Below are 23649 nucleotides of genomic sequence, written 5' to 3'. Positions count from 1 at the left end.
GGGACCATGCTACTACCCATTCAATACCGCTTTGATACGACTCTACAGAAGAAACGGCGGCCGCCTCCCGTCATTAAAGCAGCGCCATGGACCCCGGCAGTTCCGTCAAGGAATCGGACCTCCGCTCACATGAGAGGCCAATACGAAGAGATAGTCATCCCACTGGGGAAACAAGAATTGCAAGCGACCTGACCACCAGCATCTGGCCAATGTCTGTGTTGCTTGGCAATATCCGTCACCTCAATGACGCCTCCCTTCGCTTGCCTCGGCTGCAATAACCTCCCCGTTCATCCTCCCTCCCCCATGATGTCCTCAAAAGAGCACAAGATGTTCATCTCTCCGCATCTATTGTCAGAGAGACCCGCAGGATCTTCAACACCAAGGTGCTCTCACGCGATGCACACTCACGTCAAGGTGCATCTGCGAGTTCCCCCAACGGGCAAGCGGTTCTATCGGTGTCGGCGGCCGTTGAGCCGATCTGATCTCAGCTTCCTGTGTTCCCTTGTGTGCCCCCGTTGATGGCGCTTTTTCGCACATGGCTTTCAGGGTCTTACAATTCAAGGTTAATTTTTTCGCCCCAACGGCCACAATTCTAGCCCGTGTTTTAGCCCTGCTCAGCTGCTAGACCGACCCTGCACGGCTCTTGCATCGAAACCTCCTGGTCACGTTGATGACATCGCGCTCATAGGCTGTCAAGTTAGCGTTTCAGCTCGTGAGTTGTCTACCCCTTATCTCGCATCATTGGCGCGATAAAGATAAAGCCTTTCACCGACCAGATCCAGATTGCGGGATAGCGCTGCATCGCTATGTATTTAGAGTTGGGACTATGGGAGACATGCATGACTGTAACCTCGGTTCTTGTGGTTTGCACGCAGCCAACGACACTATCGCCAGTCCGCCAAGACTCTTTACCGACTTGGTGTTCGACCCAATCGACTCTTCACAGATACCCGATAAAGTCAATTTTCACTGCTCATGGCGAATAGTCCAGATTTATATTCAAAAGCTAATATGAATCGATGTCGCATTGGCAGGTCTTGGAGATCTCTTGGGCATCTGACAGATCCCCGTCTTTGGTGCAGCCAAGACGCCCAGAACTGCACCCAGCGTTCGCCAGACACTGGGCGCCAAGGGCCAAGATCTTGTCCCGAACCGCCAAGAAGGAAAATGCACCAGGTGGTGCAAAATTCATTAAGAATGAGATTTCGCGATGGCTTCATTATTCAGCTGTTGGATGGACAGGCCATGGCTCATGATATCGCTTTGGGTGCTATCGTGATCATTGGGCTTCAGTGCAAGTGACACAACCAACATCGGTAACATATATCTGAGATTGAGAACACATCACACTTCATTGCATACAACCGCATACACATAATTGAATAAAAGGAGAATCATCGTGCAATGTGAGGGAGCTTCAAGCCCCCAAATCTTGTCGCATTGCATGAAAGCTTCCGACATGGAAGCTTCCTCATTGCTGATGGACTCTATCCTTATTTGTACAACATTCTAAGTAGATTGCCTCCCATAAATGATCAAGACCAAGAAAATAGTGCTTCATTCCTCCAAGGTATCTATCCCGCCAGTTATTCCAAGCAACTTTAGTTGAAAGCCATCATGTAAAAGAGAGTCGACATGGCGAACGACACACACATGTATCCCATACTAGGGACATGGATTGAGCCAGCAGCCGTTGGAGTAGCGCTTGGCTCTTCGGTGCTGGTCTCAGTGGACTGGGTAGGGACTGCGGCCGAGGTTCTCAAAGCGGTGGGTGCAGGTGGAAGAGATATCGTAGGCTCCTCGGTGTCGACGGCGAGGACGCTGCTCTTTGTTGCGAGGTCCTCGCCCACGGAAGCTCCAGGGCCAGTCAATTTTTCCTCCTTTGTCGTCTCCTCGGCAGTGCTTGCGTGAGTCTCAATCAAGATGTTCTCCTTGGGCCGAGTAGCCAGAGTCGAAGCAACCGAGGTCGAGGTCGTAGTTGGGGGTGCAGGTGCGGGTGCAGGCGCAGGTGTGGAAACCGGCTCAGGGTTCTCAGCCTGAGGCTCATCGATATCTCGGCAGAGGACGGCAACAAGTTCACCCCTTTGGCCACGATACAAGAGTGACTCCTCGTCGGATGTGACACCACCGCATGTTTGCTGAATAACGACTTCGGTCTGCTTGACTGAGTCCTTGCATGCAGCAGAGCAGGCCTTTCCACCAGTGAAGTCGCCAGGGGTGCATTGGGCGAGAGGGGTGTCGTAGGCCTGGACGCAGTTGACAGGGGCATTAGGTGAAGAAATAGATTCAAAGTCGGAAAGGGTCAGCGACTTTGCAGCTGCAGAACCGGCCATGAGAATGAAGGATAGCTGAAGCCATTGTCGTGTGGATTGTCCAGCCATTGTGAAGTTGTGATGTAAAGTGAAGTGAGTGAAGAAGTCGAAAATGTCTCCAGCAACGGGTATATCGATTAACCAGGCACGGTAGGTTCGATTATATGAACTCAATAACAGGCGAGACTTGATCCAAGCTGCCAGGCGTGGTATCTTTCGATCAATAAACTGGCAACTGGGTTGAAACGCACTATGTTGCAAGACAACCAGGCTCACGGGACGAACACGCCAAGGGTCGAATGTCAGGAACGAAAACCCCGAGGGAATATAAACGTTTATGCGTCGAGGGGGCGCGAGTAAAACCTGTCCTTGGGGGGACTAGATCGTTTTTTTTTATTGGGATGTTCGGAGTTTTTGGCTTGGTGTGGCTGTCTGTGGGTGGTGATATGAGACGGATGCGTGCTAGTATCCGCGTCGGTGGCTTTCGGAAAAGTCAAGACACGAAAACGATTTGCTGGTAGGGGAATATTAAACTCTGGGAGAGTGCTCTTTTTGGTCGTTTGGTAGTAGACGATGAAATTGAGGGTATCGTGGCCGAGTGACGATGCGGTGTGATGTGTCTGGTCGGTCGCGATGATGCAGATGTACACCAATTAATACGAAGAACAGCAGGATTCCAGCGAAACGATCGATGGTGAGATAAAACGAACGCAGAGATGCAAGAAGAAAAAGGACTGGAGGAAAAAAAGCGAATGGGTTTGTTGGCTCAAGTAAGTATCAAGGGCAGGGAGCACAGCTTTCCCACAGGCCAAGATGTGTCGCACAGATGAAACGAGTGCTGAAGATGTTTGTTCCCTCTGCAGCTGGGATGGGCAGAGGAATGGATTAAATGAAGGGGATTGTAACAATCTGCTGTCAAGTGCCAGTTGGGGGTCAATGTGGGTGAAATATGTGTGAGAGCAAGCACGACAACATGGGGGGGATCAGCAGCCGCACCCACAGTAAAAAAAAGATACGATGATGATCAGGGATAGAGCATCATCGGGAAAGGAAACTGCATGAAGCGAGCAGTTCAAAATAGGACATCATATGCACATCACTAGAGGGTCTTTGAGATGAAACTCGTCCATTGACGAGCCACGAAGGCGGCGCATCACAATCGACGTGTCGTGGCCGCTCGGGAGTGGGAGCGCCGCCGCGGGCCTCTCTCTGCGTATGTGCGTTTGCCCAAGCCTCAAAGGTTGCTCCGCAAAGTCCCCGTAGCCCAGCCCGCCTCCGTGATCATCAGGGGTTCAGGGATGTTGCTCTTTGGCTCTGACGTCACACCAATTACACATCTCGGATGCTGCTGCTTCAGAGTTGGTGGTGGGTTGTTGGTGTTGGCCGCGCAGCATAGTGTACTGTAGTGCCGTGTGTTTGTTCTTGAAACGAGCATGATCCGATAAAGCTCGGGACAGCCGGACATACAGAGCACGGCAGGGCATAGCCTTGTCCTACTGTATCTTTCTTGTCCGTCTAACTTTCCTGCCGGGCGAGGCTCGGTCGCGTGGTGAACTCGAGACAGTTTTTTTTCACACGTCAGACTGGGTTTCAGACCGTTTGTTTCGGTTTCATTTGTCAAAGCCACACGAGATTTGAAGCGGAGAAGGACGACGTCAGAGCGCTCCAAAAGGTTCAAAAGTGCCCCTCTCTCGGATCCGAGATCCAATAGATGCGAAAGTCCCCTTCTCCATTGTGGACGGGGGGAAACAAAACTAGATGATGTGCCTGGGTTGTTGGAGGACGACACACTTTCGAGGTATGATGATGCCCCATTGGCGGCCGGACCCTTTCGGCCCAAGAAACCCCTGGCCCTTGTCACTTGTCACTCCACATAAAGATTGCCCATGTTTTTCGAGACCGAAAAGACGTCGGAGGAGGGGAAAAGTGGCGCGGGAAGCTGCCGAGGGCGGGCGCAGACGTTGAAGGATTGAGGCTGATACAGCCAGCAAAACATAACGACAGCTTCGCATAAATATCAGCGTTTCTAGATCCTCCCGGTGCCAACACGAACGCCTCAATGCAAAACCCTCCAATATTGTACTCGTTTTGTTTGATGCCTCAATCGTCTCACGAACCATCAGGAAAAAAAGGTCCCCTGAAAATCACTGAGCAAACTCTGCCACGGAATTTTTCCCGCACGAGCAATGATCAGATCCCGACGATCAGCTCTTGCCTAGCCTCGTCTCCGGCATGGCGCTGACACTGCCGTGGATCACGATCGACGGTATCATTTGCCACTCGGACGACCCTTTGGTTTTGTAGCTGCTGATTTGGGTAACCACCAAAACACATCACCCGAGAGTCTCTCCCTTCACCGCATCTCGGCAGCGAATTGATGATGGCGGGCTTTTGTTGTTCCAGGACGATCAGTCGCGATGCAGTCCCTGCTGCAATTAGTGCCGACCGAAATGTCCTAGCGCTAAAGCTAGTGCAAGGCTGAAACACTAGTAAAATGAGTCCTATTGGCAGATTGGCATGGGTGGCTTGCTTGAAGCACTTTCTATGGACCCCCAGTTTTTGAGAGCCAACTCGAAAACTCATTCAGGTCTTTGATCGTCCATCACGAGATACCTAGGCAACTATGGATACCACGACATGAGAAAATAGTAGTTTAACTAGGTAGCGATATGTCCAACCTCCAGGCAACAAAGGACAATCACTTGCGATGATGTGAGAAAAGCATGATGCGAGTGACACCATATGCGGCGCCAATCCTCCGCCTGCTTCATCTATGAATACCCGCCAATTGAACGTGCCATACATCGTTCAAATCAAGCGCTGAGTGCTTCCTTCGGGATGTAGGACCGCCTCTGATTGGCCTGTTGGTTGAGTCTCGACGCGGAGACAGGTTCTTCCTGTACCAGCCCCAGTCAGTGCCACATCGAGCACCACCATGACTGGTCCCTCAGCCTCTCCAAGATGCTGGGGTGTAAGCGCTTGCAGTCGCATGTCCCTCATAAAGATGCCATCCATGGCTACTCTATTCGCCTTGACTCTCTCAGACGTTTGGCCTACGTGATTGACTGCTGTCGTCGTGGTTGCATGAAATGTCAGGCGCGAGAAAACCTGTCGCCTCAGCAGGCGCGCCGCCGGCCATACCTGGCACCATGCACTCAAAGCGGTACCAACAAGGTGTGTTTCATCTGAGGAATGGGACAACCCAATCTGCCAGCTAACAAAAATCTCCCTCCAGCTGCGCAGCAAGACGAGAATGACTTGGGCTACATGCATCCCATGGGTGGTTATTTAGATGGACCCACCTGGACGACATATACTCAGAGCCCAACATCGGGGCATCGAGGCCAACAACAATACGATCTCCTAGCTCGGTCCAGGAGCGACGACTCTGAATCGCCGCGGCCCGTGTCTCCCCTCCGTCCAAGCGAGGAATACGAACGCTGTGTACCTTCGCAGGAGCCCTCTCCGGTACAGCCTACCGTGGATCCCAAGCACAACACGAGAGTTCAGTACACAGATAGGTCCCCACCCTCTGGAGGTCAAGATGGTCTCCAAAAACGCATGTGGACGCCAATGTGGTTGTCCAAGACAGTGCTGTTTATCTTTGCTCTTGTCTTTATCTGCATGACGCTGGCCACCGGCCTTTTGTACCACTTCTCCCAGGAAAACAACGGCATCAGCACCCAAAAAGAAGCTAATCACTATGGGTGGAAGTATGGACCAACTGCCTGTAAGTTACCTCGAGGATTTCGTCACATGCTTTCATGTCTAACTCGGCACAGTGCTTGTCGTCGTCGGGGCATTATGGAAGCAGGTCGATCATCATAACAAGATGCTAGTTCCTTGGAAAGAGTTGCAACAAGGCCCATCTCCCGCTGACAAGTCACTATTACTCGACTATGTTTCGCCCATTGTGCCCAGCGCTCTTTGGCAGGCCATCAAGAACCGCCACTGGGCCGTTGCTCTCTCTATCACAGGCCACTTACTGATACTCGGCACGGTATGTTCTCCCCTAGCCCGCCCAGACAGTCTCTAACACACCCCAGACCGTCTTCTCCACTGGTTTGCTGATCCTCGAGACAACCGAGGTGACCAAGACCAGTCAAGACTTTGGCGTCAAGAGTGAGTTTCGGGTCAAAGACCCAAAAGATGTCGACATTGCGTTCAAGGTCGGCCCAGCTGCCGCCCAATTGTACTACGGCATTCACTTCCAGGGTCTGCAGTACCCTGCCGGGACCTCCGAGAATCTCATCCTGCCCGAGCTCCAGCTCCCAAACGGCGTGTCCGACGATCTCAATTATACTCTGACAACCGAGGGCATTCGCGTAGGCCTTGATTGTGAGATCCTGCCCATCACCAATGGAACCGAGGCCAGAATGCCCTGGAAGAGTATCCTGGGGTCATTCATCGTGACCAATATATCGACTTCCGATTGCAAGATTAATGGCGTCACGATCGGCGTTGGTCCTGATCACAACTACTACCATCGAAAGAATACGACGCAAAACTACCAGGGACTCTTTGGGGTGTACCCTTGCAATATCGATTGGAACTTTGCTACCCAGTATCTCCAAGCGAATGACAGCGACAAACGCGACATAATTCAGGATATCTATGCGGACCAGCGGATAGTTCTGTCTGTGGCCGACTTGAGGATAGCGCCATACAACGTATCGAAGGCCAACCCAGACTATTTCTACGCTCATGAAGTCAAGGTGGCACTCTGCAAGCCGAGGTACAATCTGCAATTCTTCGACGTGCAGGCCGCAAGTCTCGTCAATAATTCTGCTCGAGCAGTCTTATCGTCCATCTCAAAATCGGGCCGGAAACTGGTCTCTGGATTGCCCGTTGGAGCCGTCGCCAGGGGTGTCGAAACCGCCTCCAAGGCCCTCTACCTTGGACCTGGTGGTGAGGACTATGCTCTGTCACAGGTAGTGCCGACATTCTTCCAGCTTATGAGCATGAAGAATGGAAACTCGTCGGTTGGCGCGTTCCTTGACCCCGATTTGCTGATTGAGACGGGGACAAGCGTGTTCAACGGCATTGCTGCTCAACTGATGCGACAACTCGCTCTTCAGCCGATGGAGAAGCAGGTGGCTGGAAATATCTCGTATGTCGAGAACCGCCTGCATGTCAAAGCACAGTCAACTGGTTTCATGTGCGCCTTCCTGTCACTTCTCACGCTGATAGCCGTTGGTACAATCTTTGTCCGACCTCGTGATGTGGTCCCTCATGAGCCTGGCTCCGCTGCTACTACGGCTGCTATTCTTGCGGCAAGTAATTCTCTGCGCCAGACTCTAATGAACATGGGGTCCCTTCGTCAGAGCCAGATCCGCTCACGGTTACAGGGCCTCGGCTTCCGAAGTGTGGTTGTCCCTGGACCAGAACCAGCCTTCGTGGTCGAGCCCGTTGCTCAGAGCAAAGAGCAAGTCTCGTATAAAGCAAGCGCGGAAACACATGCTGTACCTTGGTGGTGGCCCATGGCAGGTACGCGTTGGTTCCTGTGCGTGACCATTGTGATGCCACTGCTTCTCATCGCCGCTCTGGAGATCGTTCAACGTCTTTCGGACACCAACACTGGCTTCGTTGACATTGGCCCGTCAGACTCGATCGTCCTTGCAACATACATCCCAGCTGCGGTAGTACTTGGAGTTGCCAGTATGTATTCTGCCGTCGAGTTCATGGTCGCTGTCTTTGCTCCATTCCACGCACTCAGGAAGGGTAGAGCTCCCGCGGAGCGATCCATCAGCCTGAACATGGTTGGCAAGCTCTTGCCCCATGCAGCTTTCATGTCCTTCAAGACCCGGCACTTCGCGGTCCTTGTGGCCTTGCTTGCCAATTTTATCGGCAGCTTTCTGACGATTGTCATCTCTGGTCTTTATAGCGCCATCAACGTGCCTCAAGTTCAGGATTTGGCGATCCAGCAACTCGACACGTTCAACTTTGACAATGTGGACCTGTCACTCAGCGACAACCAGGCTGCTGCCATCGACAGTCTGATCGAGTACCTCGACTTGGACTATCCACAATGGACTCATGAGGGACTCGTGTACAACCATTTCAAGCCGCCTCAGGTGAAGATTGAGAATTCGAGTACTGAAGCGCCGTTCACCATCAACGTCCCGGCATATCGGCCAAAGCTGAACTGCACGCCTCTTGTTGAGAAACGAGAGGTAAAAATGGTCATGGTCGATGCCAAAGGGAACTACACCCAAACCATCCCGGGACAGAATGGATTCACCGAGGCTATCCAGGGCTACATGCAGGTTGGTTTCAACACCACCTTGGATTATGCGAAATGGTGCGAGACTTCCCCAAACAAGAATTTGACGGGAAATTGGTGGATGGAGTCGTTTCTCATGCCTTATACCTCGAACCCAGTATACATGGGGCAGGCCTCGGTCATGCAATGGGACCGCCAGTCCATCTCGGGCAACGGTGCTATCAATACCAATCCTACCACCGGCGATGGCTACGGTGCCAACGGACTGAGCACTGGGAATAATGGCTGCCCGACCTTTGCGCTCACTCTCGGGACCGTCCAAGTCAAGAGCCTCAAGCAGATCGGGAAGAGTTCCGCCAAATGGAACATCGAGTATGATCTCGAAACTTTGATGTGCTACCAGAACCTGGAGCGGGTGGAAACGAATCTTACCTGGAGCCTGCCTGACTTTCAGTTCACCAGCTCAGGCAAGCCCAAGGTCGATGAGTCTACAGCGTCCCTGGTGAGGAACGGTACAGGAAGCTATCGGTACGAATACGCCATTAATGCTTGGCTAGAGGGTCTAAGCGACTCTGTCTACAACCGCACCGTTCCGGGTCCGAACAACACGAGTCCAGCCTACGCCAATATCGACCAGTTCATCTCGGCGCTCGTGCATGGCAAGGCTGGACGGCCTCTCGAGGAATACCTTGGGGAGAAGGGCATGGATAAGCTGGCTGAAGGAGCCAGCCGCCTGTACGAGGTCTACATGGCCCAGGCCATGTCCTTGAACATGCGCAGCAACTCTACCGACGGCACTCGACTGCCATCGTACAACGGAACCTTGACAACATCAGGGCACCGGCGACTGAAGCAGAACAAGCCCACCAAGATTGCACTTCAGGCCATGCTCGCGACCATGGTCGTCTGCGCCATCGCAACGACGCAGCTGATGGAGGTCCGAGGTGTCCTGCCACATAACCCGTGCTCAATCGCTGGTACAGCGACGCTCCTCGCCGGCGGCGAAATGACTACACCTGAATTCGTTCCTCCCGGATCAGAATGGCGCAACGATGGAGAACTAGCTCAATCAGGAGTGTTTAGCAGGAGTGTCTATACGCTTAAGTGGTGGGACACTACCGATTCACACATGCGGGAGAAGCAGCGGTACGGCGTCGATGTGGACCGTGCTATTGGATAAGAAGTGCTATGGACGAATGTTTCCTTTTGGAGTTTGGTTCGGATATACCCAATTGTTAGCGATATACGAAGTGGGAGGATTGAGGGTGGTGTGTAACAACAAACATGAACAATGCCAACAAAGAATGGCGTGCTCGAAGATGGCTATTAATCTCTCCCCGCGTGAACCTTTCTGTTGCTTTTCTACACTTACACATACACGCCCTTTTATCCAGGGAATACTAGCGAACCACAATGTGGTCGTTTCCTTCCATCGGCACTGTCATGGCAGTTGTCCTCGTCTACCCTGAAGAAGGCCCAAAATCTGCGGATTCTCGACCCCTGAACCAGCACGACTTGAAGCGATATACCAAGCTCATTTGCCACAATCGGATCGATAGCTCAGTGGTAGAGCGAGAGATTGCAGATCTCTAGGTCGCGTGTTCGATCCACGCTCGGTCCTATTCTTTTGCCTGATTCGACGACAGCCCCATGTCTCACTGGCTTCTTTTTTTGCACTTCAACGCCACACCAATAGTCCAGGCCCCATGAACCGACTCAAGAGGACCCGTCGATATCAACAATTGATGGCAAGGATCGATAGCTCAGTGGTAGAGCGAGAGATTGCAGATCTCTAGGCCGCGTGTTCGATCCACGCTCGGTCCTGTCTTTTTGACGTTCAGACAGATTTACTTGTTAGAACATCTTTTTGAGGGTTCTTGATACTCTATCTTCGAGATTGAGGCGTAGGCGAGGCAGTTTGGCCGTTCTGTGGGTGAAGCTGGGCCCTGGACCTCGTGTGGGGAGGAGATGGAGCTCCAAGGCTGGGCGTTGTCTTGTCTGCAGGCTGACCGCCCTTGAGGCCACGTCTCAGATTCTCGTGATACCTCCACTCTACTTTCGGAGTTTTTGGCTTGGCTTGAAGATGTCGTTTCTCCTCCTGTCATGCATAGAAGGGTTGGGTAGTGCGATTCCTTGGAAATGGCTACTAAGGTTGGTTCACTTGATACTAAACTCAAGACTGAGGCCTTGGTTAGATGACAGCCGTGGGTGCTACAATGAGGAAATAGCATGAACCACTACTGTGTTTCATCGGAATCTGTTCATATCTACTCATAGGGTTGTTGCTTGAAAATGTTCATTGCGTTAGAGTTCAGGCAACGAAATTCAACTATCGTCATGGTCACAATCATCGATCATCAGACACTTTCAAGCACGACTCATATGGCACAGTGTAGGCAGCAGAACAATATTGTATTCTGTGGGTTCTCAAATCTCAATGGCGCTCGCTTAGTTACTCGTGATCCGTCATGACATCTTACAGGAGGTTGATCAGCTCGTTGGCGATACTGTGGGCGTTGACGCCAAAGTCCTTGGGGATGGTCTACATGAACCGTTAGCTTTGGCATCTTGAAAATAGACTCACTAAGATGAACATCTCGTGGTGAGTACACAACACTACAACATACCTGAAGATAGAGAATGCCATCCTCAATGACAGTCTCGTTATAAGACCTCTTTAGCTCGCTCACGACACGGACGTGAACAGCGCTCTCCTCCACAGCCTCGACAAGACCTTCCTGGAGCATCTCGTCCTGGTCAAACTTCTGGTACTCAAGGTCAGAGACCAGACCCTGCAGGTACGACAGGTGAGTTCGACCAAAGATGTCCTCCCAGCCATCCTGGGCGTTGGAGTCAGCCTTGAGCTTGTTAAAGTTGTCCTCAAAGTTGGGCACAATGGCGACGTCCTTGCCAAAGATCTTGTTTAGCTTCTTCTGGACCTCAGGGAGCTCCTTTTCGTAGTCGTTCCTGATGGAGGCGCGGGCGATGTAGCTCATGGGCCTGTCGCCGGTGGGACCCTCGTTGAGGGCCTTGATGAGCTTGCCGCTCTCGGCGGCGTAGCTGGTGTTTGTGCCCAGGTTGCCCTGGGTGAAGAGGATGACGAGCTTGCCATCGTCAGTCACCTTGGGGCCGCAGTAGGAGACGGTGTTTTCCTCGTCAAAGTCCATGGTGAGGACATGGGCCGAGCAAATGTTGTTGATCTCAGCCTTGGGGCCATCTCCTCCGTTGGAGTCGATAAAGTATCTCAGCTGATACTCGACGCCCTCAACGTAACTAAGGTAGGCATGTTAGTGGACAGCTGGCTCTTGAGGGGGGCTACATGAAGAAGTGATGAGTTGAAGTGAAGAGGATCTTACCCATTGATACAGTCACCAAGAGAAGTGGATGCCCACGAGTCCGCCTCAGCATAAGGGTACAGGGCCTTGGGGTCAATGTCGATGGTCCATGACTCTCCAAGGAGATCTGACAGCTTCTTCTCCCACTCCTCCTTCTTGTTCTCCCAGCCATCCCGGACTAGAAGACTGTTAGCCTGGCACTTTATCAAAGTGAACTCAAGGGGACGTACTGTTCTTGCGGACAGCAAGAGGGAGCTTCTCTGCAGGGGGAAGACGAGCCATGTTGTAAGATATGTAGTTAAAGGTTTAGAGGAGATCTGGAGGAATGAGGTTGAAAGGATGATGGGATTCTGGAAAAGTCGGTGACAGCTGCGACATAGAGGCTTTTATGGACCAAACTGATAGCTTGATGAACCCCTGAGCTCGACGAGCTTCAACAGCTGCCCTAGGCAACATGCCAACATCTGCCTAGCCAAGGGACGGGTCGTTCGGCAACTTCTGACTCGGGTCTAGAATGAAAATTGTAAACGCCGGACAACGCCTCTGGCCCTCCTGCATTCGGTGTGACACCATCACCAACCTCCACGTGCGGGCAAACATTTGACTTTGGGCTGACAGCTAGCTGAGGTGCAATTTCCACGCCTGCCAAGCCCCAAGAGCCGCGTCTGGAGGCAGCTGCACCGAAGGGCAATGGTCAATCTGCCTTGTGCCTGTCCCAAGGACGCCACAACGCCCAGCTGAAAGTTAGCGCCGAATGGAGAAGGGCTGGCTTTGGAGCGGCGTGAAAGCCCACAACGCGGGGCAGCGCTATGGGCAGACTGGGGTGTTTTCAGGGGTCCAGGTAGATTAGGCGGCGTGATTGATAATGTCGCGTTGAAGTTGTTTTGTTGGGGGAGGGTCCTTGTTGTTCTCGACTATCAATGTTCAGAAGCTGAAGTGAATTGAACTATCTTTAAACATGTCTCTGTGAGTTGGCCTTCTCCTCACGTGTGTCCATCTACTGACCCATCTAGACCGTTGAAAGCCAAGGTCTCTGTCAGAGACAACTGGACAAACTCCGATAGCCCTGCGCAAAAGGCCATCAAGGCCCTTAAGGAAGTGCTCGGCCTCGAGGTTCACTGTGAGCCCGAATGGCCGATTCTCGTCTCCGAGCTGGACAATGTCTGGGAGGACAAGAACCAGCTCATCGCCTCGGTGGCATCTTTTCTGCAGACCTGGTTCCAGGTTCTGACCGAGTTGCTTGATGACGAGAGTCAAGAAGAGTGGGCGGATAAGCTGTTGACCAAGATCAATGAGCTTTGCTCTAGGTTGAACCTGATTGTCGAGGTAAGCACCATGAAAGTCTTGGAATAGATTTCAAACAAGGCGTGGTGGCTCTTGAGCTTCAATAGTAAAACGGCTAACATGTCAACATAGATTTCTGAGAGTGTGCATGCCTCTACACAATGGTCCGATGGACGCCTAGGCTTTGTGCTTTCTCTACCCAACACTCAGGTCTACCAGCCAGCACAATTTGCCGGCGTCTTCAAAGAGCAGCTCCTCGACTGCTTCGAAGCCAAGAAGCCCTCCAAGCCACTACCCATTCACTCCACTACCGGAGATGAGTGGGCTGACGTCGGCGTCGAGGAAGCCGTAGAGCAGCCTGCGAAGCAGCCACAGACAAAGAGCCAGCCATCGACTGTGGATTATCTGCCTGATCCCAACACCATGCCCAAGCCTGGCACTCTTCTTCAAAAGACTCCTTACCATCTCTTTGTCTATGCGGCTGGAAAGAACAAGATCGAGATTGAGTCTAGTCACAGCCAGACTCTCGAGGTTCTGTCCGAGTACCTCAAGAGATGGTGCAGAATCAACCCAAATCTGACGACCAAGGTAAGCAACTGTCCATTCCAGGGTGACGTGCTCTCTAACATGACCAAGCCCCCTGCGGTAGAGATCGAGCTGAACCATGGAACTTCTGGCTTCGGAGTGTCCTATGACAGACTCACTTTGTTTTGCGAGAATCGGTATGGAAGCGTCTTTACCATCTCGGCTACCATGATCTTGAATTTGGTCGAGGGCGTTTTTGGTTACCAGCAGGTTTATAGCGATGCATGCACTTGGCACTATCGCAGGGACACACCATTCAAGAAGGTGTAGGACATAACCTCTTGTGAATTTATTCGTACTGTAGTAGATGTGTAAATGACGGTTGTTTCTCTTTGATAATCAAAATACGTTCTTCGATACTGGGGCGGGAGGTGAAAGTAAGGTATCTTATCAAATGAGTATTTCAAACCTTGTCTCCTGGGTGTACTGGGGACCTGCAGACTCTTCGAGTCTGGACCATCATTCGTGATATTCTCGTCAGCTATTTAGTAAGCTTTGGACACTGACAACTAACTATGTGCGCATTCCCTTCTCCTTGACCTCGCCAAAGAACTTGAGCTCCTCCGCCATGGCGCGCGTGCCTTGATCCAGCGGGCCTACAGTTGGATACAACGCCTCGAGACCGATCTCGCGCACATTGACCGTCTGCTCCTCCTTTGTTCCGATCATCATGATCTCTACAATGTTTCCGTCTCCGTACTGGGGCTCCTGGAGAACACGCATAATCAACTCGGCACAGTCCTCTGGCTTCAAGGCAACGTCTCCCGGTCGAAGTCTGTCACGGCAGTATTCCTGCTCAAAGATGGGCGTCTGTCACCGTTAGCATCTGTAGCGGGGTAACGTGGCATGGAAGACGTACAAAGCATGGCCCTGGGCAGACAGCAGAGTTTCGAATGTTGAGGGCCCTCCTCAGACCGGACAGAGACTTGACCATGCTAACGAGAGCTGCCTTGCTCGCAAAGTAAAGGGGAGCCTGCATGGAATGCATATAGCCGCCCATGCTGGCAACCCAAAGGAGGTTTCCCTCTACCTCTGGGTTCTGTTGCCAATAGTCAATGGCGATCTGGGACAGCCTGATGGGGCCAATGGTGTTGATGGCGAAGCTCTTATACTGGCCCACCTTGGCATCTTCAGGGTCCTCGGAGAGGGGAGAGATGCCTGGGGGCTTCCAGAAGGAGCTTGAGGGGGGCTCATAGACTCCGGCGCTGTTGACGACAATATCAATTCGCCCAAACGTCTCGAGGGCTGTCTTCCACAGCGCAGTGATCTGGGTCCAGTCGGATATATCAGTCTCACAGAAGACGAGGGATGCCTTGCTGGGTTCTTTCGCAGGATGAGGGTACTCGGCGATCAAGGGTTCGGCCTCGGGCCGGAGGCGCAGGTCGGCGATTATGACGGAGCATCCAGCTGCGAGGAGCAATCGGACAGTGGCAAGGCCGATACCTGAGATGAGGATGAGTCTACACGAGCAAATATCACATGCAGAGACAACCAACCGGAGCCGCCTCCAGTGACTACGGCAAATCGATCCTTTACAGTGTAGGCGGACATGGTTGCTGGGGAGAGAAACGGGGGTTCACAGGGGGAAGCTGATCAAACAGAGAGGCTTCGACAGTGCGGATATCTTTCTCTTTATAAGGGATCATCGGGGTCATGGGCTTTGAAGCTGGCCGTTACAGGAACTCGGCCGCTCAGGGTCGTAGCGGTGAAGCCCCTGCATCTTGTTTCGACATGGGAGATGGCTCGCCTACGTTCCCCAAGGTAGCAGTGCAGTAGCTCTCGTCGCTTTGCCAATACGAATATTGGAAGCGTACGGGTAGCCCCGTCGTTGGCCCTTGCTAGCGGGGGGATCAACAAGGTTGTCGAACCATGCCAAGGAGACAGTTCTGGGGTTGCTGTGTCCCTGGGAAGGTTTTCTCGGACGAGCAGAGGAGAGGACTTGAAAGGTACGAAACGAAAGAGGTACAACTCACAGAGAAGGTGATCTTTTATCTGATTGATGATCAATTTCTGTCGTATGTAGGACAATTTCGAAGTAGCTAGCTGGTCATAAGTGGTCTGATTAACCTCCAAAGCCGATGCCACAGACGGGACGGAAACAATGCCTAGCATCCCCGCGCAATCTTGGCCCGAGGGATCATCCTGAGACGAGCCTAGCGTCCCATGCTCGACATGTAACGGCCAACAGCAAGTCACATCGCGGACAAGGTAGGAAACTCTGACCCTCGAGGAGGTACGAGGGTCCTGGTTGAAGAAAAAGCAAGGGGCCAAGATTCTTGCATGATTAAATTTGAGCCCAACAGCGAGGATTTGTGTTAATCTATCTCAGGGAACTGACGAGTATGAACTCCATTCTGGCAACTTTTGTTCAACACCGGCTGTCTGGTTTATCGACAGATATCTGCCATGGCTGAGGATACGGGCTGGGAACCCGTTGAGCCCGAGGGCCTGGCTCTCGGGACGTACGCCACGACGGTTATCCTCTCGGTTCTCTGCACGATTGTTGTGCTTATGCGGACCTTTGTCCGAGCGAGGAACCGGTGCCTCGGTACCGACGACCACCTGATGGTCGCGGGATGGGTAAGCAACGACCAACACTGATCCTTTTCTTGGCTGACTTCAAGTAGGCATCCTACATAGTACACAACGTCATCGTGATAGTCGGATGCCATCGTGGTATAGGTACGGTGCGGAGGAAGCTTACCGATGCTCAAGTTCGGGAGGGTATGAAGGTTCGTCGCGTCGATTGGGCCGAGATAGACACACCATCCTAACGAGATCCGACAACAACAGTATGTCTTCCTATGGCAGATCTTTTACGCCGCCACCCTCGTATGCGTTAAATCGAGCATCTGCGTCACGGTCCTACGAATAGCGACGGGAAAGGTGTACGTCTGGCTACTGCGAGGCCTCATTGGCCTGTCCATCCTGATGAGCTCGGTTGGATTCATCGTCATCATGGCCCAGTGCCAACCGGTCGAGGCGTTCTGGGATCCGTCCAGGGGGAAGTGCATGAACAAGATCCTTCCCATGATCCTGACATACGCGGCGTCGGCTGCCAATGTCATCACTGACTTTGCGGTCGCGACGATTCCGATGGTTCTTGTACGAAAGCTTCAGATGAGGTCCAAGTTGAAGTTGTACGCGCAGCTGATTATGGGTCTGGGAGTGTTGTGAGTTCAATCCCGAGTTCCTTTCTACTGTCCATGGCTGACGAGGCAAATACAGAGCGTCGATCGCGAGCATCATCCGAGTCCCATATTCGAACGCGTATCTTCAACCTGCCAACTTTGTGTGTACGTACTGTACCGACTCCCCCGAACTTCGCAGACAGCTAACTGGCATCGACCGACAGACTCGGTGGCGAACATTATTCTCTGGACTGTGGTAGAGTACGGAGTAGGCATCATCGCCGGCTCTCTCCCATCCCTAAGAGCATTCTTCAAGAGCCTCGCAAAGGACAAGAGCACCCAAGAGTACAGCGGATCACACCACACCGACCTCTTGACCATCGGACGTGTGCGAGACAGGCAAACGAGGTCATGCCGCTCCCATGGGATAGAGCTAGGGCCTGCTGCCACTGCCACTGTTGACTATGGCGATACCAACCAGGAGCGAGATGACGATAGTACTCGCCATATCATCAAGGCGACGAGGGAGTTTGGGATGGAGCGGAGTGGGAGTGACGAGGAGGAGCTGTACCAGGAAAGAGAGACAAGGGATCCAAGATTACAAAAGGGAATGATGGTGTAGAAAGGAATAGACTACCTATAGAGAATATGATAAATTGCTGGCTCCTGTTACCTAAATGCCTTATTGAAGTCTTGAAAAGATGAGATAAATATTGAATAGACATTGTCTTATTTTAGGATATATCTCTTTATTCTTGGATTACTGTTTTATCACAAGATGAAGAGATACTGATGAGGATTTGCCAAGGGTAGGAAGTCATCCTCGGTGGTGTGCTAGATATCCGCTTCCAAACGCAATCGAAGGGGGATCTGTCGCTTCCGCTCAGCTCTTGAAACTGCATACACACAGACATCTGATGAGTCCGGCTTATTCTTGGCCCGTCCCCCATTTCTTTTTCGTATATGTTCGATTACCTGGTGATGGTATGCTCCTTCGCATCGACATTCCACTCCTCATCCCTCCTTTGGCCATGGCCATAGTCCGCCCATAGGCATATCGTCGTAGATGAAGTTAGCGCTACGCTCTGGCTCATCCACGTCATAGCAGTACACGGCATGTTCTTCTTCATCCTCGACTCTGGCCAGACAAACCTTGTTTGCTGTGAGGTGGTGAAGTCGAAAGTTGGCGACGGGGCGGATGTCCCACGAGTAAACTTGGAGGTAGCCTGACCATCGCGAATCGACAATAGTGTAGCAACGAGTGTAGCTCCACCTTTTATCTTCGGGCCAGTAGACGTGCCTGGCGTGTCCCTCTTCTTCCTGGACATTGTCCTGTGTCAGGAAAAGGCCATCCCTCATGACACCGGCGATATCCCAGGTTTCCAGTTCCAGGTCTGCAGACCAGTCTAGCAGCGGGTGAAACGATCCTCTTTTCTTGAATTCCTGATGGTCTGACATAAACTCGAATCTTATTTGCCATATTTTTCTGGACGACTCAACATGGTCTTCATAGGGAGGAGGAGGGTCAGTTGTGTCCGGTCCTGGCGTCTCGTATGTTGTTGGATAAGGAGCCATTTCTTCTTCATTTGTGATAATGCCCAGACCCCGGCAGACCGAGTCGAGCAGCGAGGAGTCGAAGCGCCAGGATGCCATCGTGGTAGCTGAGAGTGGTCAATGATTTCAATGAGTGACGGGTTGTTGCTGTTGTTGTTGTTGGTGGTGTTACTGAGATGCTGCCAGATGGAAGGAGTTGGGTGCTTGAGGATATTTGTATAGAATGGCCGTGGTCAAGGTTTGACCACAAAGTTTCCAGTTACACCTGAAATTTGTTGGGCTTCTGAGCAATGCGTCACCTGAACAATGTTGATGCACGCGGGATGACTCCAACAAAGGTTGTTAAACGAGGCTAATCAATTGGTAACACTCACTTCAGTGACGTGCCGTGTTCGGGTCCAGGGAAACTTTATTGCGTGTTGTTCAACACTCTAGTCTTGCCCGAACCCGCCAGATTGCCATCATGATGATAATATTCAAAACATACCTGAGCCGCCCGTAGCTATTCGTACACTTCATGTGATATGTTTGCCTGGAAATTTTGGGGCATGATGGTAACGAAGTCGTACCTATAACTCATGAGCAATCGTTGCACCACGGAGGATCACGACATGACACAATCACCTAGGCATGGGGCCGCTACGAATGAAGATTGGATGTTGGTAGACATCTTGGAATATGGCTCTTTGAATAGAAACAGACGTTACTATGCTTGGCTTTCGTCACCAAGTAATGGAAATACCTGGTCAGCGCTAAGCCCTAATGTAGTCGCACGCCGCGATCCGTCCTTGAACGTTGTCCAACGACAGGATAAAAAGGCTGCATGCCAAGGAAGATGCCCTTCTTAGACAGGCAGAGTCCATTTATCCATATATACGCGCGTCCTTCGAGACCTGGCAGTTGGTGTTTCCAACTTTCTCACCAACACTACATCATCATCCAACATCATGACTTCTCCTGACTACATCATCGTTGGCGGCGGCACTTCCGGCCTTGTCGTTGCAAACCGCCTCTCTGAAGTTCCCAATGTTCAAGTCCTGGTCCTCGAAGCTGGTGATGACCTCACTGCTGACCCCCGCGTCAACATCCCCGCCTTCTGGACCGCCCTTCTTGGATCTGATGCAGACTGGCAGTACCATTCGACTCCCCAGCCAGGTCTGAAGAATCGCTCTGTCAAAATTCCCCTGGGAAAGGCCATCGGTGGTTCATCTTCTCTTAATGGCCAGGCTTTTATTGCTCCCGCTCAAGCCGATATTGACGCTTGGGAGAAGCTGGGCAATGCTGGTTGGGATTGGGCCAGCTTGGTGCCATACTATAAGAAGTCATATACCCTTCTGCCGCCCAAGGATCAGGCGACGCTTGATCAACTGGGAATCGACTGGATTAACGACGAGTATAAAGGCACTTCTGGCCCCGTCAAAGTGTCCTTTCCCGGTGTTCTTGAGAACCCTCTCTGCAAAGCGTGGATTGATGCATTCCGAGACTTGAATAAGATCACAACTGGCGGTATATAAACAGTCCATTCGTCTTCCGCTTGTTCTAACATACTTAGACCCATTCTCTGGAAACTCAATTGGAGGATATAGCCATGCAGGAACTATCGACCCAGAGACCAAGACTCGGAGCTACGCTGGCTCTGCTTACGCCTTGCCTGCCCTCGAGAGGCCCAATTTTAAGATTATCACGGGTGCCAAAGCCCACAAGATCCTGTTCCAAGAGAGCTCTGACGGCGTCGTGGCAACCGGAGTGCAAGCCGAAGTCAATGGCGAAACTAAGACGTTTAATGCTGCTAAGGAGATTATCGTCGCATCAGGCACTTTCAACACTCCCAAGCTGCTTGAGCTTTCGGGTATTGGAGGAAAGGAAGTACTTGAGAAGCATGGAATACCAGTCACTATCAATCTCCCTGCCGTAGGAGAGAACCTGCAGGACCATGTCATGACGGGAGTTAGCTACGAAGTGGTTGACGGCGTCATCACCGGAGATGCCCTCCTGCGTCAGGAACCAGAAGCTCTCGCCCTCGCCCAAGAGCTGTACGAGAAGCATCGAGCTGGTCCCTTTACCGTCGGTGGCACGCAGTCTCATGCCTTCATGCCCACTCCTGATTCTACTAAGGAGCTGCTCGATAAGTACCCGCCAACGCCCGAGAACCAAGATTACTACAACGCTGTCCGTTCGATTCTCGAGAAACCCGACGCAACCTCTGCTGCGTGCTTCCTGTTTCAAGTACAGGCAAACCTTCACGAGGGCGGAAAAAGCTTTGCCGGGTCGTCGCTAATGCCCGAGAACTTTGCCTCTCTCGGCTGCTTCCAATCTCATCCTCTTTCTCGTGGGGCAGCTCATATATCATCAGCTGACGTCAATGCTGTGCCTGACATCGACCCCCGTTACTTCTCTCACCCGGCTGATCTCGAGATTCTGGCTCGTCATGCCCAAGCCCTCCAGGATCTCCGCCAGACCAAAGCATTGGGGGCCTTCCTTAAGCCTGATGGGAAGCGTAACCACCCTGATTCATTCCACATTGGAACTCTGGAAGGGGCCAAGAAGTATGTTCTCGACACGGCTTCTACCGCGTTCCATGCGTGTGGTACGGCAGCCATGTTGCCCAAGGAGAAAGGGGGTGTCGTGGATACCAATCTGGTTGTCTACGGCACAAAGAATCTCCGTGTCGTTGATGCTAGCATCTTTCCGCTTATCCCTCGTGGAAACATCATGTCTTCAGTGTATGCCGTGGCTGAGAAGGCGGCAGATGTTATCAAGGGCGTTTGAAATGAAATATGCTCAAAGTAGAAAGCTTGTGCATCTCAAACAGCCAACTAGACGATTATATATTCAATAGAAACACGTCTTTAGAAAAGAATAAAGAGATGAATGCAAACCTTGATGAATTTTCGACTGGATATATCTCCTGTACCCAGATTCCAAAGACCGGAATCAGCAAACAAGTGGAATGAGTCTTCTTCAAGGGTGAAGCGAGCCGCATGGTGATTGCGTTGACGGAATGAGACCATTTCTTCCGCCAATGATCAAATAGTCTCTGTCAGCATGCGAGATGTTAGAGTTAGTCAATGCGAGAATGGAACCCGAGTGGAAAGAGGAAAAACTGGCCTTGTAATGTAAGTATTATGCAAGAGAAGAAAAAGAAGAGGAACCAAACCAACCGAACGTCCCCGTTTTGGTATCAACTACAGTAAATGGAGGTGGGGATAGCTTCAAAATGCTAAGCGAACCCTGCGAATACGAGTACGACGGAACCCGGGCCCGTATTCGGACTCCAGCTTGGTGAGACTGGATCTATCGTCTCTTACTGCACTTGACAAGCATAGGATCATTACCAGCACACCGACACTAGACGCTTACGCCGAGAGACACTCATTGGCCAATGCTTCGGTTATCCCGTAGAAAATGGAGTCTCAGAGGCGCTGAGGGATGCTTCAACACTGACCCGCGGTCGTCCTTGGCTTTAGAAGCAGGGGGCTGGTCAGAGTGTTGGAGGATGAAGGGGGAAACGAGAGAGAAAGAGGCACTTCTGGCTTTATCACAGCTTCTTTGTTGCTTTAAAAACCCTCCGTGTTCCTCGTCTCTAATGATTCTTTATCCTGCTAGCAACTTCTCTTCGAAGTCCCTTGTTTCTAGCCCAGATGCTTATTCTTGTCTCGTACCCAGTCTGGGCCATTGGAGCCTTTCTGGGAATCATTCTCCTCCATGCCTTGCGACAAAAACTCTTTCGAAAGGCGGGAGAGCCACCGCTCGTCTTCCACTGGCTTCCCTTTATCGGCAATGCTGTGTCGTATGGACTGGATCCGTGTAACTTCTTCATGAAGTGCCGGGAGAAGGTGGAGTATTAAGGCTGACCTGCTGGAAGCCTTCACTGACTGTTGTGTCTCTTCTCTAGCACGGCGATGTCTTCACCTTTGTCCTCTTTGGCCGCAAGATTGTCTGCTGCCTCGGAGTCGAAGGCAACGACTTTGTCCTCAACAGCCGACTCCAAGACGCCAACGCCGAAGAGATCTACGGTCCCCTTACAATTCCCGTCTTCGGTAGCGATGTCGTATACGATTGCCCCAACTCCAAGTTTATGGAGCAGAAAAAGTTTGTCAAGTTTGGCCTTACGCAAAAGGCCCTCGAGTCCCACGTCCAGCTTATCGAGCACGAGGTCCTCGACTACATACATGCTGTGCCGGCCTTCTCTGGGAGCTCGGGTACTGCCGACATCTCCAACGCCATGGCTGAGATTACAATCCTTACCGCTGCCCGATCGCTACAAGGAGAAGAAGTCAGGAGGAAGCTCACGGCAGAGTTTGCTGCCTTGTATCATGACCTTGATCTTGGCTTCAAGCCGGTCAACTTTCTCTTCCCCTGGGCTCCTCTACCTCACAACCGAAAACGAGACGCTGCTCATGCCAAGATGAGGGATATCTACATGGACATTATCAATAAGCGAAGAGCGGAAGGGGGTGATCTGGAAGAGTACTCTGACATGATTGCCAACCTGATGGGTTGCACCTACAAGAACGGACAACCGGTTCCTGACAAGGAAATTGCTCACATGATGATTACTCTCCTGATGGCAGGTCAACACTCTTCCTCTTCGGCTAGCTCCTGGATCATGTTCCATCTTGCCTCACGCCCTGATATTACCGAAGAGCTGTACCAAGAGCAACTCACCCACCTGAGTGTCGACGGCTATCTTCCACCTCTTCAACATTCAGACCTCGACAAGCTCTCCCTTCTCCAAAATGTAGTCAAAGAGACCCTTCGAGTTCACTCCTCTATCCATTCTATCCTCCGCAAGGTCAAGACTCCCATGCAGGCGCCTGGCACCCAGTACACCATCACCACAGACAAGGTCATCCTAGCTTCGCCTACCGTGACAGCTCTTAGTGAAGAGTACTTCCTTAACGCTAGAACATGGGACCCTCACCGATGGGATAACAAAGTCAAGGAGGAAGTTGCTGGAGATGATGTGGTGGATTATGGCTACGGAAAGGTATCCAAGGGAACAAAGAGCCCATATCTGCCCTTTGGAGCTGGCCGACATCGCTGTATTGGAGAAAAGTTTGCCTATGTCAATCTTGGAGTTATTGTTGCCACCATGGTGCGCAACTTTAAGTTGTCTACCATGGATGGCAAATCAAGAGTTCCGGCAACTGACTACAACTCTCTCTTCTCCAGGCCGGTACAGCCTGCCTATATCCGATGGGAGCGACGCAAGGTGTGAGGTG

The 23649-nt window shown here is 51.8% G+C and overlaps 7 protein-coding genes and 2 pseudogenes across 9 annotated transcripts, besides 2 other annotated features; 5 read left to right on the top strand and 4 right to left on the bottom strand.

Moving 5' to 3' along the window:
- Positions 1-1601: 1601 nt before the first annotated feature.
- On the bottom strand, positions 1602-2381 carry NCS54_00829300 (Hypothetical protein; the record flags this gene model as incomplete). Its single annotated transcript, XM_053153685.1, has 1 exon — positions 1602-2381. One exon carries the CDS (start codon positions 2379-2381, stop codon positions 1602-1604), a length of 780 nt encoding a protein of 259 aa, XP_053009660.1.
- Positions 2382-5461: 3080 nt separating this feature from the next.
- NCS54_00829200 (Hypothetical protein) lies at positions 5462-9715 on the top strand (the record flags this gene model as incomplete). The annotated part of the gene is made up of 4 exons (XM_053153684.1): positions 5462-5486; positions 5548-6042; positions 6095-6312; positions 6359-9715. 4 exons carry the CDS (start codon positions 5462-5464, stop codon positions 9713-9715), a joined length of 4095 nt encoding a protein of 1364 aa, XP_053009659.1.
- Positions 9716-11011: 1296 nt separating this feature from the next.
- NCS54_00829100 (Hypothetical protein) lies at positions 11012-12152 on the bottom strand (the record flags this gene model as incomplete). Its single annotated transcript, XM_053153683.1, has 4 exons — positions 11012-11077; positions 11163-11808; positions 11892-12048; positions 12101-12152. 4 exons carry the CDS (start codon positions 12150-12152, stop codon positions 11012-11014), a joined length of 921 nt encoding a protein of 306 aa, XP_053009658.1.
- A 676-nt stretch (positions 12153-12828) lies between these two features.
- On the top strand, positions 12829-14009 carry NCS54_00829000 (Hypothetical protein; the record flags this gene model as incomplete). The annotated part of the gene is made up of 4 exons (XM_053153682.1): positions 12829-12836; positions 12884-13196; positions 13287-13742; positions 13791-14009. 4 exons carry the CDS (start codon positions 12829-12831, stop codon positions 14007-14009), a joined length of 996 nt encoding a protein of 331 aa, XP_053009657.1.
- Positions 14010-14252: 243 nt separating this feature from the next.
- On the bottom strand, positions 14253-15290 carry NCS54_00828900 (Hypothetical protein; the record flags this gene model as incomplete). The annotated part of the gene is made up of 3 exons (XM_053153681.1): positions 14253-14549; positions 14599-15182; positions 15236-15290. The coding sequence occupies 3 exons, from the start codon at positions 15288-15290 to the stop codon at positions 14253-14255; spliced, it is 936 nt and encodes a 311-aa protein (XP_053009656.1).
- An 855-nt stretch (positions 15291-16145) lies between these two features.
- Positions 16146-17492, top strand: NCS54_00828800 (Hypothetical protein; the record flags this gene model as incomplete). Its single annotated transcript, XM_053153680.1, has 5 exons — positions 16146-16319; positions 16367-16471; positions 16533-16912; positions 16968-17035; positions 17095-17492. The coding sequence occupies 5 exons, from the start codon at positions 16146-16148 to the stop codon at positions 17490-17492; spliced, it is 1125 nt and encodes a 374-aa protein (XP_053009655.1).
- A 392-nt stretch (positions 17493-17884) lies between these two features.
- Positions 17885-18523, bottom strand: NCS54_00828700 (Hypothetical protein; the record flags this gene model as incomplete). The annotated part of the gene is made up of 1 exon (XM_053153679.1): positions 17885-18523. The coding sequence occupies one exon, from the start codon at positions 18521-18523 to the stop codon at positions 17885-17887; it is 639 nt and encodes a 212-aa protein (XP_053009654.1).
- An 803-nt stretch (positions 18524-19326) lies between these two features.
- NCS54_00828600 lies at positions 19327-21193 on the top strand (annotated as a pseudogene). The gene is made up of 2 exons: positions 19327-19930; positions 19977-21193.
- Positions 19327-21193: a sequence feature.
- Positions 21194-22032: 839 nt separating this feature from the next.
- NCS54_00828500 lies at positions 22033-23645 on the top strand (annotated as a pseudogene). Its single transcript has 2 exons — positions 22033-22260; positions 22320-23645.
- Positions 22033-23645: a sequence feature.
- Positions 23646-23649: the final 4 nt, after the last annotated feature.

Source organism: Fusarium falciforme, chromosome 6, assembly GCF_026873545.1.
Source record: "Fusarium falciforme chromosome 6, complete sequence".
Classification (NCBI taxonomy): domain Eukaryota; kingdom Fungi; phylum Ascomycota; class Sordariomycetes; order Hypocreales; family Nectriaceae; genus Fusarium; species Fusarium falciforme.
The sequence above is the reverse complement of the archived record's forward strand: the minus strand, read 5'-3'. Positions and strand labels throughout refer to the sequence as shown.